This window comes from Chiroxiphia lanceolata, chromosome 2, assembly GCF_009829145.1.
Source record: "Chiroxiphia lanceolata isolate bChiLan1 chromosome 2, bChiLan1.pri, whole genome shotgun sequence".
Lineage (NCBI taxonomy): Eukaryota > Metazoa > Chordata > Aves > Passeriformes > Pipridae > Chiroxiphia > Chiroxiphia lanceolata.
In genome coordinates, this window is record NC_045638.1 from 118364660 (window position 1) to 118380353 (window position 15694).

Below are 15694 nucleotides of genomic sequence, written 5' to 3' on the forward strand. Positions count from 1 at the left end.
CCTGCCTTTTCAGGTTTTGTAGTGGGGGAAATAAATCTATGAAGATGCTTTATTCTGTCCTTTCATGCCTGAGGCCTAGGACGTGGGTCATGTGGGCAGAAGGCCTGAGAGACATCCAGAGAAGACATATCCCCCTAGGAAGTTGCAGCCACACAGTTTTTAAGACTGAACTAAGGAGCTTTCACTGTAATTAATCTTGCTTAGGAGAGGGAAAAGCACAACCCCTGACACATCTCTTGACTCTTTGTTGAGAGTGATACCAGGACAGTGATCTCTCCCTTGAGGTACAGATGGTAATTTGCAGGAGATGTACCCTACTAGGGAAATAACCCAAGGGAAGGAACTGTTTATGTCTCACCAAGGGGAAGCACAATCATGAAATGACAGCGCAGCTGCTGCCCTCCTGCCTTACTGCCCTGGCAGCTTTGGCTCCTGTGTGGGAGGCAGGGTAGAGATGTGCTTGGTGACCCAGAACTGAGCAGTGTGTAGGGAGTGCTGCATTTCCATGACACATGACCTTTCCTGGCTGAGTGACCAAACAAGCTCAGCTTTTACCCTCATGACTTCCAGTGGCCAGGAGTGCTCCGGCTCCGCTCCGCATTAGTGGTTTGTTGGCATGCCAGGGTTTGAAGGCAGTGTCTGTTGAATGCAGTAGATGTGCCTGGACTTTCAACCCAGAAATAAGGCCTGAAGAATCCTGTCCGTCTGTACCCTCTGTCTTTCCTTTTTAACTTGCCAGGGCAGGGGTAAGGTAGCCCATGCTAAGCTGACAAAGTTGGAATCATGCAGTTCATCACTCTTGCTCAACCCCTCCTGGCTGCCAACCAGGACAGAGCCTGTTTGCTGGAGCAGAGCGTGCCCTGTATCCCTGACATGTCACCTCACTCGCTGCGGGGACTTAGGATAGACCCTGAGCCATGGACAGTATCAGGATTATTATGGTGCTGCTCCACCTTTGATCAGTGCAGCATAGAGAATGTGCTGGGAATGCAGGGACTTTCCTGGCAGATTTTGACAGTCTCTTTGTTTCTTTTGCTTTGACAGTTCACACACAGCTTGAGACTTCTCTGGTTATAGTTGGCTAGAGTGCCCTGGTCCACGCTGCCTTTAATCCCCTTGGACCTTGAACTTCTGTCTTCACAGCTCCAAAGGAAAGGATGGAAAATGTCTTGTTTTATCTGGGGACAAATAATCAAATAGGCTGCAAGGGGAATATAGTTTGGCATGTGTATGTGTAAATGTCAGGAAACAAATTGAATTCACACAGAAAGAATTTGGATAGAGGCTGAGGAAGCAATAGATTAATCTCTGTTCATTTACCCAGAAAAGGATCCTATCATGCTGAGCTTAATGTGGGGCTGCAGCCTGCTTGTGAACTCAGCACCTGAAGAGCTGAACTTAGTGATCTGTATCCCTTATTTCCTTAAATATATTTTAGCATAAGCATGTAGGAGCCTTGACTGATAGTCCACATGTAACCTCTATTGCATCTCTACCACTCTTTCATCCTTGCTTGTTGGGGTAAATTTCAGTATTACTTTTTAGTAGAGAGGTCTTCTAGTGTTAAAATGGGTGCAAAACTCACAGATTATATGTCTACATACTGCCCTTGTGCACAAAGCACAACTGCTTCTGAGGCAGAGCAGAGGGCACATTGTGCCTGGTAGAAATTATGGGGGGAATTTTGAAAGCCAGAGAAATAATTACTGCATCGGAATTGGAATTAATTTCTTAGCGTGCTATATAATCTCTGCTGACCAAAACAAGCCAGGCCTTTGTAGCCTAGAATAGTTTGACCAAAAATTACAGCTCTAGCTTTGTGATACATCCAACCTCAGTTTGGAAATGATGTGCTAAGTGTGTTCAGTGTGGTTGAGCTATCAGCATAGCTTTCCACAGAAACCTCCTTAGAGGGCACGGGACAAGTGGGTTGTCTTGAATGATTTCCTTAAATAATCCTTAAATTTCCTTAAATATTCTCCATCAAAAGCATTGTTTGCCACTGATCTCCAGTGGATTTGAAATTTAAGGTTCCCGTACTAAAACAGTAGCATGTAAGAGTGGAGGAGAGCAAATCTGCAGCTTTTATTTCCTTTCAAACCACATGTGTGTGCTTGTTGTTGCTGCTGCTGCTGTCCCAGAGGTAGCTGAGCCAGGTAATGGAGTCTAGGGAGGGTAAAAAAGATTCCTTCTTAATCTGAGTCGCATTCTTCATTTTCTGCCCTGTGAAACAGAGAGTACTGGCAATGTTGGAATATCTGAGGAGTTGTGATTTGGTTACTTTTGCACTAGAAGTGTAGCTGCTGTCAAAATTCGGGGATGTTTTGGTTTTTGACTTATGTACCTCAGAAGCCAAACAGCACCATGTTGTCATGGTGTCTGAGGATTTCACAACAACCTAAAGGTTTTCATCGATATCATCACCACTCTGCGTCTGAAGGAGCTACTGTGCCCTTGGGCTTTGAGACATCCTCTGCAGAAGAAACTATCCGTGGCAGAGCCTGAAGGAAAACCCACAGAGAAGTATTATCAGATGCACTGCTTGTATTGTCTGTGTTTCAGTTCCACAGCAGAACCATCTGTATTGTTAAAACGCTTGTTTCGCTTTAACTTGGAATTCCTGTTGACAGCCTCACCAAAGAAATACATTCTGGATTAGCCTGAAGACCTGAACTCTCATTCTCTCAAAGGAGTCACTTTTGTGCAGGACAGTAGAAAGCAGAGTGGGGCAGCAGCCTCTGTGTCAGGTGACAGGTCTGATGGTTTGGGTGCTTTATCTTCGCACAGGATTTAATGACTAAAAATAACTATTTTACAATAAATGATTGCTTATCCCTCCTTCAGAGCTCTGTCTTCACAAACTGGGAGAGAATACTTCAAAATACATGCAAGAAAGGTGTTGGACACTGAAGAAAAGCCTAATTGTTGTTACTCTTTTCTAGGTCCTGTGTTTAATGTCTCAGTGCATTCTGACAGCCCGACGATCTACCAGGGGGAGGTGGCAGATCTGCTGTGTATCGTCACAATGGAAGGAATGGCACTTGAGCCAGGTATTTCCACAAAATTATTTTACTTGTAACTCACTTGCCTCCACCAGGCAGAGTAGTATCAGCAGTTACAACCCTGTGTCCTTTGAGTGAGGCTGTAGAACTAGATAAATACAGGAGAGTGTGTTTGCTCTACACAGCTCAATTTAAAATGAGGGGAGGTTTTTTTCACCTTCTGAGGGGAGAGGGGAAAAAGTGTTCTGACTGTTAAATCCCTCTCTGCTGTCCATACCAGCTGAGCCCACTGCAGGCAATCTCTGCCTACAACCAGTAGATGGGCCATGAAAACTATTCCTGTTCCCTTTAATTGGAAGGGAGGTCCATTTAGGAGAAAATGGTCATCTGTAAGCAAATCTTAGTCACCTGGCTTCGCACTTCAGAGTGAATTTAAGGCTTAAGGTAAATCTAAAAATCGTGATAATTGACTGCTGCAGCCTAAGTGCCAAAAATGTTCATTGCCTTTAGAGTTGAGCATTCTTTTTTCTGTGGAAGAAAGAAATACAGTACCTAGTTCCCGTGAAGAGGATAGCAGACACTTTAGAAAGAGATTTTTATGAAAAGCTGAGAAGTTCAGAGAATTGCTCAAAACCTAGCTGCTTGCCAAGCATTGTCTGAGCTTTTTGTCAAAATGCTGTGAGAGCAACTCTGGTTCTTATACCCAAAATTTTGGGTTTGCAGTGAGTTTAGGTTTTAAGTCCTTATATATATGAATATAAACATCTCTTTAAAATCTACAAATATGTATGTAAACATAAATATATAAGTGTATATACCTAAATGTAAAGATGTCAGGATTCATGCAAAACTTAAAAGTCTACACGTAAGCCAGTACAAAAGAGGTGCTGTGCAGAAAAAATTACTTCCAATATAGTAGCTGATGATTTGAAGTACCAGACTTAGTGAAGGCCCATCACTTTGAAATTCCAAGGTGTCTCTTCTACATTAAATCTGAGTGTAGCAGGGAAGCAATTTGCTAGATTGCAGTTGTGTGCTGCCTGTGAAAAAATGATAGAAGTCTGTAGATTGTATTATTGAAATGCCTGGTAGGGAAGAAAAGCTGAGTAAACTTTATTGCTGTCAAAAGAGTCATATCCTGGGATACTGGGCACAGGAAGCAGTGTTGTGTGCCTGAACATACGCCTCAGTCTGTCCTGAGGTTTCTGCACAGCAGGAAGCCTCTTCCAAGTTGAGGTGTGCCCAAGCTCTTACAGGTATTGTTGCGAGGCAGTACTCAAAGCAGCTGCCTTCCTTTCCAGAGCAATAATTGCTGGCAGGGAGCAGCTGCTGCTTCTGCTGGTGTTTGACAGCTTAAATAATGTTGGGGGTTGCCACGTGAAAGAGGCCTCAGCATCCCCGACTCACTTAAAACTTGAAGACAAGAACACAGGAAGCCCCACCTGAGCATGAGAAAGAATTTCTTTGCTGTGTGGGTGACTGTGCACTGGAACAGGTTGCCCAGCGATCCTGTGGAGACTCCTCTGAAGAGATTCAGAAGCCATCTGGACACAATCCTGTGCGATGTGTTCTAGGGGACCCTGCTCGAGCAGGGAGGTTGGACCAGATGACCTCCAGTGATCCCTTCCAGCCTTACCCATTCAGTGAAAAGAGGCTGCTTAGTTAACAGTAGGTCTCTCCTGTCAGTGCTTTGCTGCATTTGGGTTTGTGATGGTTTTGTTGTGTATTTGGTAGCTTGAGACTGGGAGGAGCACGGACAATACAAGGGTATTAAAGGGATTGAAGTAAAAAAGTGTTGTCTTCAAGGAGCCGCTCATCAGCACAGTTGAGTTCTAATTTGGCAACTTCATAAGGGTTCGTGGATGTCTGTTGAATTGACAGATGATGCCTGGAGTTGAAAATGATGCTGTTTCCAGCAGTCATGAGCAGCCAGAGCAGAGTTTTAAATGTCAGCACTGTAATCTGTTCCATAGCTGGGTAACGTCATCTTGGACACGACAGATCTCTGCCTCTCTGTTGGGATTTTTTTTTTTGCCTTTTGTGTTTTTGTTTGTTTGTTTTGGTTCTGTTTTTTCTTTTACACTCTGTAATGAGGCACAGGCAACAAATACTCCTAGAAGGGGGTAAAGTGTGTCACTGTGGCAGGTTTTGAGGGAACTTTTCAGTCCGTGCTCTGAGCTTCTGGTTGGTGGATGAGCAGGATTTGGAACCTAACCAGTCTGATGTGGAGAAATGCAGTCTGGGCCCTTCATATGGGCCTGAGAAGCTGGTCCATTTTCAGTCCTTGCTGGTCCTCTGGATGAGACCGGCAGAAGAGCTGCAGGGAACAGCTGGAATTTAAGTAACAGCTGCAGGGTGTCCAGACTTCCCTTGTCAGTCTGCCTTTTTGGCCTGGAGAGATGGAGGGGACTACAGCAGTGGGTTAATGGAGCAGCTTAGGTAAAAGGCCTTAAGGGCAATGGTAGCAAACAGATGTAGTTCCTCACTAGTAACCGTATTCCCCCATATCCCATCTCTGATCTGTCTCTGTGCTGAGTCAGATGAATTTAATTCACAGCTGGAATGGAGAACTTGTTTTTTAAATTAGTGCCAAACGTTAGACAGACCATGGAAGTAACAGGGCTGTCTCATCCCACTGGAGAAATAAGGCATGCTGTCAGGGAAAGCCTACACCTCATAATCAGATAAACATGACAAGAGTTGCCAGCATCTTCTGGAAAAAAACACGACTGCAGTACAGACATGGTCTTTCCATTTGGGAACGTGATGAGAAAGAAGAGCAGAGCAAATGCATTTGACTTTCTTCAGAGGGGCATGATGGCCTTTCAAAAGCCATCTGCTCTTCTGGTGTCAGGCCTGCTAGAAGGCTGTATTTTTGGGCTCTCTTGTGAGCAGAGAAGGACCAGGGATTTTTATAGGATGTCTTGCTAAATGCCCCTCCAAAACACTTTGAACACATTTGGTATGCCAGACAGCTCTGCTCTTGTACACACAGTTACTCAACTATGCAAGCATTAGCTGAGGATTAGTTATGTATGCTTCCTGTAATAAGTTGAGGTGTCAGGTGCCACCTCTTCTCTCTTTGTATGCGCAGTCAGAAAACTAAAGTACTTCCAAGGAGCTGAGGAAAAGTTAAATGGCCAATTATCTTTGTCAGTGCCATTTTTTTACAGTTAGATCCATCCATTTTTTTTCTAGAGGCATCATTTATGGATTGAACCCTTGTCTGGTAGAGGCACCTCACAATACTTTCAGCGTCTGTGTGTACCCACCCTGTGGGAAATTTTCAGAAGGGTAGGAAAGGTTTTGGCGTGACTGCTACATGCTTTAATTTCCTCTGCTTCTTTGAGACCCTGCTGAAATGGAGTGTGTATTACTAAGCTTAGTACATGGCAGCAACTGCTCCATCTAAAGAAGTGCTCCTTTGGCTTGGTAGCTAGGGTTGGTGTTTTGAATTGATATGAGGGGAGTATATGTGTGTCAGGGGGGAATAGTAGTTCTTCTGTGCCCTGAAGATATAAAAGCTGCTTCAGATATTTCTGTTGAATACACATTTTCACAAATGATCTCTCTAGACTTCCCAGATCACCCATTCTTGGGCTGTGTGCTTAGGGATTTAAAAGTATTACTTACTGTGACTGAAAGGAGATGTGTTTTTTTTTTTATCTGCTCCAGACAGACTCAGTGGGCACTCTGGAGAATTTAACAAAACCAGCTTGTTTACCTCTTAATATAGCTTGAAGTGGTTTGCTCAGCTCTCTAGGAAGCTCTATTCAACCTCATTTAAATGTAGTAAACAAAAAGGGTCTCAAAATTGTGAATCATTACTGTAACAGGATACTGAGAGAGCTCCATTCTAAGCAGTGGAAGTGTATGGTTCCTAAGAGCTGGTCTAGAAATAGGATTCCCTTTTTTGAGGAGTGATTGGCCAGAGAAGCAGCTAAGACCCAGACAGCTTAGTCCTGTGTGTCAAATCGAAATGTGCATAAGGATGTGCTTTACATGTTGATGATCCTCGCTGACTGAGGAGGGGAGGAAGCACAGCACCACTGTTACTCTGCTCACAGAGCTCTGAAAGCATCCAGCTCCCAGGGCCTTGTGTTCCTTTAGGAAAGCATCTCCATTGCATGCCCTGGTGGCTCTGAGGTCCTTGGTGGCCTTCTGGGCTTAGCACTGGGATGTTTTGCTTTACTGTGGGGCGTCTTGTCGAGGTGTCCCACGGTACTTATTGTGTGGAACAGAAAGAACCAGTGAAACAAAGCTTTAAGTGTGACTGTGGTGCTTGAAGTTGAGTTTTTTGTAGATTTGGCACAAAAATTGTGAGTGTGACTTCTCAACACTGATGCAAGGTGTGTGTGCAATGATACAGATGCTTTTGGGAAGCCTAGGGTGTGACCTGTTTTATGTCAGTAAACCTACATACTTATTCGCACTTGGGAGCTGCTAGGCATGTTCACCTCTGATATTTAGAGAGACCTGATTTATATCCTGGCTTTGCTAAATTTTCCTATGTTTTTATTGCATGAAACCCAGAGATATATAGAAATGAATCATATGACTTTGCTGTATTAAGCTATTTCTAGGAGGATAGTGACAGAGGACTTGGAGCCAAATCCTCCCCCTGACTGTCTGTAGTGAGTCACTAATTGCACACTGTGTATACTGACTAATAAAATATGTTGGCATAATACTGTTATCCCATGTTGTAATTACAGAAGATAGATTCAACTATTCCAAAATGACAGCACTCATCCTTGTATGTGGAGGGAAGGGAACCTCAAATTGTCTGGGACGCAAAAGAAGGAATTCTTCGAAGTTGCCTGGGAATCCGAAGGCTAAATTATTATCATCTTTTAATATCTAAATTTATGGCTTAAACCTCTTTTAGCAAGTTTAATGGCGTGTTCAGTGTAATTTGACTTGGCCTGAAAGGTGTCCATATGCTCCTACAGTACCTGGAAACCCAAGAGCTAATGGCAGTGCTGATCTTTGGAAGGAATTGGTCATTCCCAACGTGATTGCCTGTGGACCAGTGCTGTTACCGTATTTGGCATAAACAGACAGCAGAGATGAAGAGTGGTTTCTATAAACAGAGCTCTCTCTCCAGCAGAGGCCCTGTTTCCCACAGACAGTTGGATGAGTGCACAAAGCAGAGGTCAAAGTTTGATCTTGTTGACTGAGCGTGTTTATGATAATTTTTATTAACTTTGGTTTCAAGGGAAGTGCTTTGAGCGCTTTGCCAAGTAACTAATAGCAGTACTTGTAGTATGACAGGCAAGAGCGATTGCTGCGAGGGCTGCTGGTCCATGTGACCTGTGCTGAACCCCATGTGGGACTGGGACACCTACTCCTGCTGTAGGGCTGCAAAACAGGCCATGTGCCATCACCCAGAGCACCCGCTCGTGGCAGGCAGGGCAGGAAGCTGGCTGGGCTCCCGAAACAGTTTGGCCAGACAGTGTCTCTGGTAGTAACATCTGCTTTCTCATATTTTTGTTTTGTTTTCTGAAGATGTGTGTAAAACCAGTGTACCTTAGGAGGGAGTTAATTATATCCCAAAAACACTGGGTAGGTTTTCTTGTCTGCGGTAAGGAGGAATGTTCTACGTGGCCAGCTGATGCTATACTTCAAGTAACAGAGCTGAGGACATCCCTTTACTTCTCTTTACTTTAAAATATTAAGGTTCCCTTCATTGCTGAAGTGTTAGCTTGCCTGATAGAGATGTAAAAATTGTCTTCACTTAGATCTGTAAACAGTTTGAGTACAACAGTAGGCTTAGGCTTCAATTTTTCCATTATCGTGGAGGTCAAATGTGAAAGTTTAGAGAAGAGCAAACTCAGACAGAAGATCACTTTTAAATTCACATTGCTAATACTGTGTTTTTCAGAGATCTCAATACTAGAAAATGGAGGTTTGATGTATTGCCAGAAATCACTGGGACTACCTTAGGTGTGTGCAGAGGTTAAGTAAGCCCTGTGCACACATTGTACCAGTACCCAAAACTCAGGACAGAAATAGTAACCTCTGTTTCCAGTTTGGGCCCATCAGCTTGCTAATGTGCCAGGAAGGAAGACCTGTTGAGGAAACAAGTGAGCAGGCTTTCCTGTCCATGCTGTAGGTCAGGCCAGGTTTCAGGCTCCGACAGGTGTTGCTGGGCTCATGTTAGCAAAGAATAGCAGTGATTTTTGAAGTAGATACTTAGCTACATCAACCTAATGGGGTTAAGACTGATCTGCTAATAAGATCAATAAGACCTTGCATGAACATAGCGAGCTAGATGTGCTAATGGACTCTGACTACCTGTCAGACATGTTAAAACTGGAAGGTGATGCAACTATGTTTTATAGACTGTGTCCTTGGGTGGTAAAACTCGTACAAGGCATGATGTCTGATGGGTCACAGGAACCCACAACCCTGGGAAAAAAAATGTATAAAAGCATCACAGTCAGGCTCTGCTCTGTACTCGTGTAGGTAATTTTTTGTGCTCTATGCAGAACCTTGTGTATTCATTTAGGCAAACTGGCAGATGTAAGGAAGGGGTCTTCAGGAAAGAGCCTTCTGATTTTGTGGTTGTGTAGACCCTGCATGAAGACAGTGATTGCAAATTACTCTCTGCTAGCAAATACCTAGTGCTTCCACTCCCTTTTCACTGCAGGTTCAGCATAATTATAGACCTTCTTATGATACTAAGCCTACTTGGTAAAAACTTAGATCAGAGTTAAACAGAAATTTTAGAATAGCAGGCAGAAAAGCAAGAAATCTCCTCTTTGTCATCCCTGTAATAAGTCAGTCTTTCTGTGCAACTCCATTCTTCCTGTCAGTGCATTTCTTTGCAGTTCACTGCTTGAATCCTCCTAGAAAGGGCATGTTAAGGGGACTCTTTTTTTCGATCTTTTCCTTTTTTTCCCTCTGCTGTCAGACCAGTGCTGGCTGTTCTGCTTACAGATTAACTTATCTGCTGAGAAGTGGCACTATGAATACTTCTCAGAGCTCACCAACATGTCTAAATTCTTCTTTGTCCACCAATGCAGATGATATGTCCTTTGATGTCTCCTGGTTTGCTGTGCGCTCCTTCGCCTTGGACAGAGAGCCCATCTTGCTGGCCTCGCTGGACCGGAGGGGGATCGTGACGCAGAGCAGGAGGAATGGCAGCAGTGACATCAGCCTGGAGAGAATCAGCCCGCTGGAATTCCGGCTCCGCGTGCATGGCTGTGAGGACCATGACTTTGGGAACCACTACTGCGTAGTGACCCCGTGGGTGCGATCTGCCACGGGCGTGTGGCAGCGGGAACCCGACATCAGAGCCAAGCCCATCTTCCTGTCTGTGAAAATGGATGGTAAGAGATCGCAACGTGTGCTGCTCGATTTGTTTTCAACACCATATTGTGTCTCTGTGTGGCAAATACTCCCCATAACTACTTTTGGAGGTGCCTCTGGTAATCTCATTAGATTTTGTTGTCCTTTTTCTGTTGCTCGCAATTTCTGATTCGAGGCTTTTCAGAGTGGAAGAATCTGTTCTGCCTGAACAGATGATAGTCTTAAGACTGGAGCGTTCTCTTCCCTGATCATCTCTTGGTGATGTTTTGCATAGCTGGGGCATCTCTCAGTCAAGGGCATAGCATCCTCTCCAAATGTTAACCCTTCTGCTGCCTGCTGGAGGAAGCCTTGGGTTTGCAGGTGGGGCGTGATGAAACAGTCACATTGTGGTTGCTGTCAAAGCTGAGAACAGTCAGAGCTCTGACTCCTTCTGCCCTCTCCTAATGACAAGACATGTTGCTCCCTGCACTTTATGCCTTGTTTGCTTTCCAGCCTGAGTTGCAAGTGTTGCTAGACTTCATGAGAAGGAAGTTGCACGCTGGATGCTGCATTCAGCACATAGCTCAGGAGGGAAATGAATGCAGGAGGGTTTTTGAACCAGATGCTTTCTTCTCGATATTTCCAGGAGAGGTAATTTTTGGAAGTTCCACGAACTTAAAATGAACAAGGAGCTTTTGTTCTCCCTGCTGTGCAGATAACTTTTGTAACCGTATATTCCAAACTCCTTACAGTTCTTACTGTCTTTTAACTGAGCAGTAGGTATTTCCAAATCAAATTTTTTGTTTAGGCACCAGCTTTGAAGGTTGGTTACACAGAGTAAGTAAACAGTAATTCTAATCATTCAAAGTGTAAAGGAGTCCACTCCTTGCTTTATGGAAACATATTACAAAGAATGCAGCCACACTCTGCCTCTGATGGGGAAACAAGCCAATGCTTTTGTTTGGAGAAGTGGGTAACAGGATACCTCTTGGAATGATCTCTACTTTGCTGTCTCATTCCAAGGCTCCTTTGGTGCTTCCAGCCTCTCTGAGGCTTTGAAATGGTAGAGGAAGAATTGGGGGTGAAGAGGAAAGGGAGGCCAGTAAGAGACCAGTTTTTCAAACCTGAGAAGATTGAAATGAAGAAGGAAAATAAGTGCCATTTTCTTCTGAAATAATTAATCTGCCCCTGACTGAGTAATGTGTGATTTTTCTCCTTTTTCATGCAAGAATAAATGAAGGGGATCTCTGAATTTCTCAGTGATATCTAACGACTTTGCCTTCCTTTTTCAGTTCTGAATGCTTTCAAGTATCCCCTGTTGATTGGCATCGGTCTGGCCACTGTCATTGGACTCTTATCCTGCCTCATTGGCTACTGCAGCTCCCGTTGGTGCTGCAAGAAGGAAGTGCAGGAAACGCGGCGAGAGCGTCGTCGGCTAATGTCGATGGAGATGGACTGAGCGTGGGAGCAGGACACACACTTGCATTTCGGGAGAGACTCACAGGGCTCTTGGATTGTGTTGAGACACTTGCTCGCAGGCCCAGACAAGACAGTGCATTTGCTCTGACTTCAGCCTGGACCTCAAACTTCTCCTTGTTACACATCGTGTCCTGAGAACAATCAGGCCATATTTAGCAACTTGGGAGTTCTCCTTTTCCAGCAGCACTTTCTGCATAGGGATCATGTCCTTCTAATGTGCAAACTGTTGAGCCTTCTTTCAGCAGGGCCCTGTGACAAAATTCATTAAGGTTTTGTTTGTTTGTTTGTTGGTTTTATTTCCCCCCCCTCTTGGTTTTGGAAACGTGTTCCTGTATGAAAGCATGGTGGGCAGGATGATGAATGGGAAGGAGGCTGGCGTTAGACTTTCATTGTATGAAGTGATCTACTTTTCCCCTCTATCCCCATCACAACATCCTGTTCCCTTTCTCTGTCCACCTTGGTGTCTCACAGTGCTGGGTTGAAGGCTGGAGAAGGTTCCTGTGCTGGAACCATCATGAGGCTGTTTTGGCAAAGAATTGGTTTATGGTTGTCAGCTGCCTTCTCTTCCCTGGCTTTCCAAGAGGTTTCAGTTAATCCTGAAACATAGCTTGCCTGGTGGAGATCTTTGAGGCATTTTTAAAAATCTCTTGTTTTCAGTGCTCAGAGTTCTTAGCTGTGGTGAACAGGGGCTAACTTGGCAATCCTGAAGAGTCAATCCTCAGGCAAGCATTTGATGGATGTCTGCCTATGGCCACATTCTCCCCCACCCTCCCACCTTCTCTTCTGCCCACTACAGCTGCTCACATTGTGCCTGAGACCCTGTTCTGCTTGTGGCAGGGGGGCACATGGGTATCCAGGGACAAGACTCAGCCTTCTGCTGGCCTCAGCAGAGAGGTGAGAGACCTTGGCCCACTGGTGATGGTATGACTTGGGAATAAAATAAGAGATAGATCTTTATCTGCAGTTGGTCATGTTTAGAGAAGACTTGTAAACTATGTATTACCAAATGCACAGACCAGACCCCAATGCTGCTTCTGCCAGTCCCTCGATGGTAACCCTTGAACCTTGGGAGAACAGTCAGAGATCTGCAGTAGCTGCAGTGCAGCTCAGGGTGGGAATAGGAGCAAACCCAAGAGGGCAGCAAAAATCCTTCAGGTTTCAACAGTCCTGGCCTTGAGCATGGGCCTGCAGCAGGGCTTTCCCCACGGGCTTGAGACCTATTCCTCGGTGCTACAGTGCAGAAGTCCTGCTTTGGTCTTCCACATATACTGACCTGGCTCCTGAGTGGGAGCAATATTTTTTCCAGGCAGTTCTGTCTTCCCAGCACAGCTGGTGCTTTAAGCAATAAAGGTCAGAATAAAGATACTGTGTATAAACAAACGAGGAAGTAGGACTGCTCCACAACCTGCTGTCACAACCAGGGTTTGGATTGCATCAAGAAGGGTGAGAGATGCAGAGTTGAGGCCAGGGCTCAATCCTTTCCAGATTTTTTTGAGATGAGAGATGCTAAAGAAGAGCATCCATGGAAGGCAGTGGCTGTGGTGTGCTGTTGCCAGTCTAGACATTAATGATGTACTTACTAGACAATCTGCTTCGCTAATAACTCATCCCACTGCATATTCCAGGGGAGCTGCAGGTCTAGTATCTGGGCTGTGAAGGTTTTTTGTGGTAAGTTTTCTTTGTGTGTTTTTTTTTTCCCTTGTCTAGCACTGTGACCTTTGTTCTGAGGCTGACTTGAGGGTGTTTTCCAGAAGGCTGTTCTGCATCCAGCATGTGAACACACATGCAGCCCCATATGTATGCACAGAGTATTCACAGAGATGTCCAGTGATTTTTGGAAGCTGAATGTGAAACATTTTCAAAATGGACTTGATTTGCAGAGCTGAGGCTTGCAACTTGTTATTTGACTCTTTAAGGCTTTTCATGTAGCATTCCAAAACTGGGATATGCAAAACCTGTGAACCTCTGAAAGACTTAGGCCTGAACATTCATAGCAACTTTTTCTTTCTGGCCTGATGTTTTTCTTTGTGGAAGAGCTTTGAAAAAGGCAATATTTCAGGCAGACGTAGCTGCCTTTCCTGAAGAACAGGGCAGAAATATTCTCAAGCTTCCACTGTGAAAGCCCAGAAATTTGTAGCAGTGCTTTAAAAAGGGAGTTCAGGAAAGGATTCACTCAGATATTATTTTGACACCAAGAATTTTCTTTCCTCTCCTGTTTGCTGTAGTAAAATCTTGTTTTTTCCCTCGGACCTTATGCAACACCATTCTGATGTTTGGGATGCTGGCTGATCCAGCAGCTTCTTTCCTGCATTAACATCTGCTTTCTTCACAGAAGGCCTGTGGCATTGGGGCATCTGGGGAGGGGTGGTGGTGGTGGTGAAGTTCCAAGCACAGCATCAGTCACTTTTTGTCCTGACAGACTGACTCCTTGTCTCTAAGCTCTTGGTTAGGTCTTAGGGAGAGAGGTTCGTGACCGCAATGCAATAATTAGGGAACAGATGAGCAGGGAACAACCAACTCTTCCCAAACACACAACATAGCACACTTCCTCCCTGCTGGAAAAAACTCAGGGTTATTTTGGTCAGGGCTCCCTGCTTCTCTAGTGAAAGGTCCCCATGTCCTTATGCTGACCTTCCTTCATGGCCTGTAACAAACCATCTTTGTCACTCCAAGTAAAGGAAGTTTGCCACTAACTTCTGTTGCTGACAGCCCCTTGGAAGGCAATGCTGCATCCCATTCCACCCTGTATTTGCTGTAGTTGGGAGGCTAGAAGCTGAGGGGCTAGACCTAGCCCCCAGGTTTCCTTCTACTTGTGCCAATTTTGTATTATCCCCTTTTTTAAAAATAGAGCATGAATCTTCTCTCTAATGAAAAAAATCTAGGCCACTTTTCATGTTTTTTATTATTATTATTATTTCCTGTGTGACCAGGGTTTGTGTGAGTGGAGGTGTGTGTGCATCTGGTTGTGTATTAAACCTGCAGAGTATCAGAAGAATAAGCTGCCTGAGGTGCAGTACAAGCATCCATATCCTCCCTGCTGCAACCTGTGGTATTGTCAAAGTATCCTAAGGGCTCACATTGATCTTCCTCTGTTTGCATTGCCACATCTCCTGGTTAAGCTGGTAAATTCCTCCAGGCACTTGGAATTTCAATCCAGGACAACCTTGAACATCATAAAGCAGAAGGACAAGATATTTTCTTTCTTTTGTTTTAATTTCAAAGTTACAAAATAAAGTTTTGGGCACAATTCTGGAATGCAGGTACTGAATAGTTTTAACAATGCTGTGTAAAATGTTTCTTTTTATGTTTAAAATAAAGAGCGAGCCTTTTTGATTATGTCTGTGCTGTGGGTCTGGATGTTTGAGCTATGGGCAGTTCTTTCCCTGTACCTTGCATGCATGCAGACACTATTGTTGAAGGTATAAAATGTAAACCTTGCAGTCCTGATTCCAGCACTGTTTACCCTGTAAAATAAGCATGAGCCCTATTTTACAGTAAGTTTTAAATATTTGCCTACACTTCTGCGATGAATCGGGAAGCAGAATTGTTTTCTGAGTCTATTGTGTTTCTTCCCCACTGTAAGTCAACCTTTTTGTTGGGAGAGTTTTCTTTTGATTAGCTAGGGCCAGGAGTCACAGTTGGGAGTGTTATATTTAATATCTGCTGTAAAACCTGGGCATTAGATGTTGAGTCTTCGTTGAAATCCTTCGTGAGGCTTCTTGTTTCCAAGGTACCAGGAGCAAAATCAATAGTGTTGGAAGTAAATTTCCTGCTTGCTTTGCCAATGGCTGAATTTAGGATTTTTTTTTAATTTTTTTTTTTTTTTAACCCCCAGCAACCATGCAAGGACACCGTGATCATACAACAAGGAGATGATTTGCTGTCATGGTTTAACCCCAGCTGGCAGTCAAGCCCCAGGC

At 44.3% G+C, this 15694-nt stretch overlaps 1 protein-coding gene across 3 annotated transcripts in view; it reads left to right on the forward strand.

Moving 5' to 3' along the window:
• Nucleotides 1-15112, forward strand: part of PTGFRN (prostaglandin F2 receptor inhibitor) — a 67895-nt gene extending 52783 nt beyond the window's left edge. For all 3 annotated transcript variants that reach the window (XM_032680330.1, XM_032680331.1, XM_032680332.1), the window contains 3 exons: nt 2943-3050; nt 10031-10336; nt 11588-15112. In XM_032680330.1, the coding sequence (XP_032536221.1) occupies nt 2943-3050; nt 10031-10336; nt 11588-11754 (581 nt within the window). In that variant the 3' untranslated portion in view covers nt 11755-15112. The remainder of the gene's footprint in view (nt 1-2942; nt 3051-10030; nt 10337-11587) is intronic.
• The last annotated feature ends 582 nt before the right edge of the window (nt 15113-15694 follow it).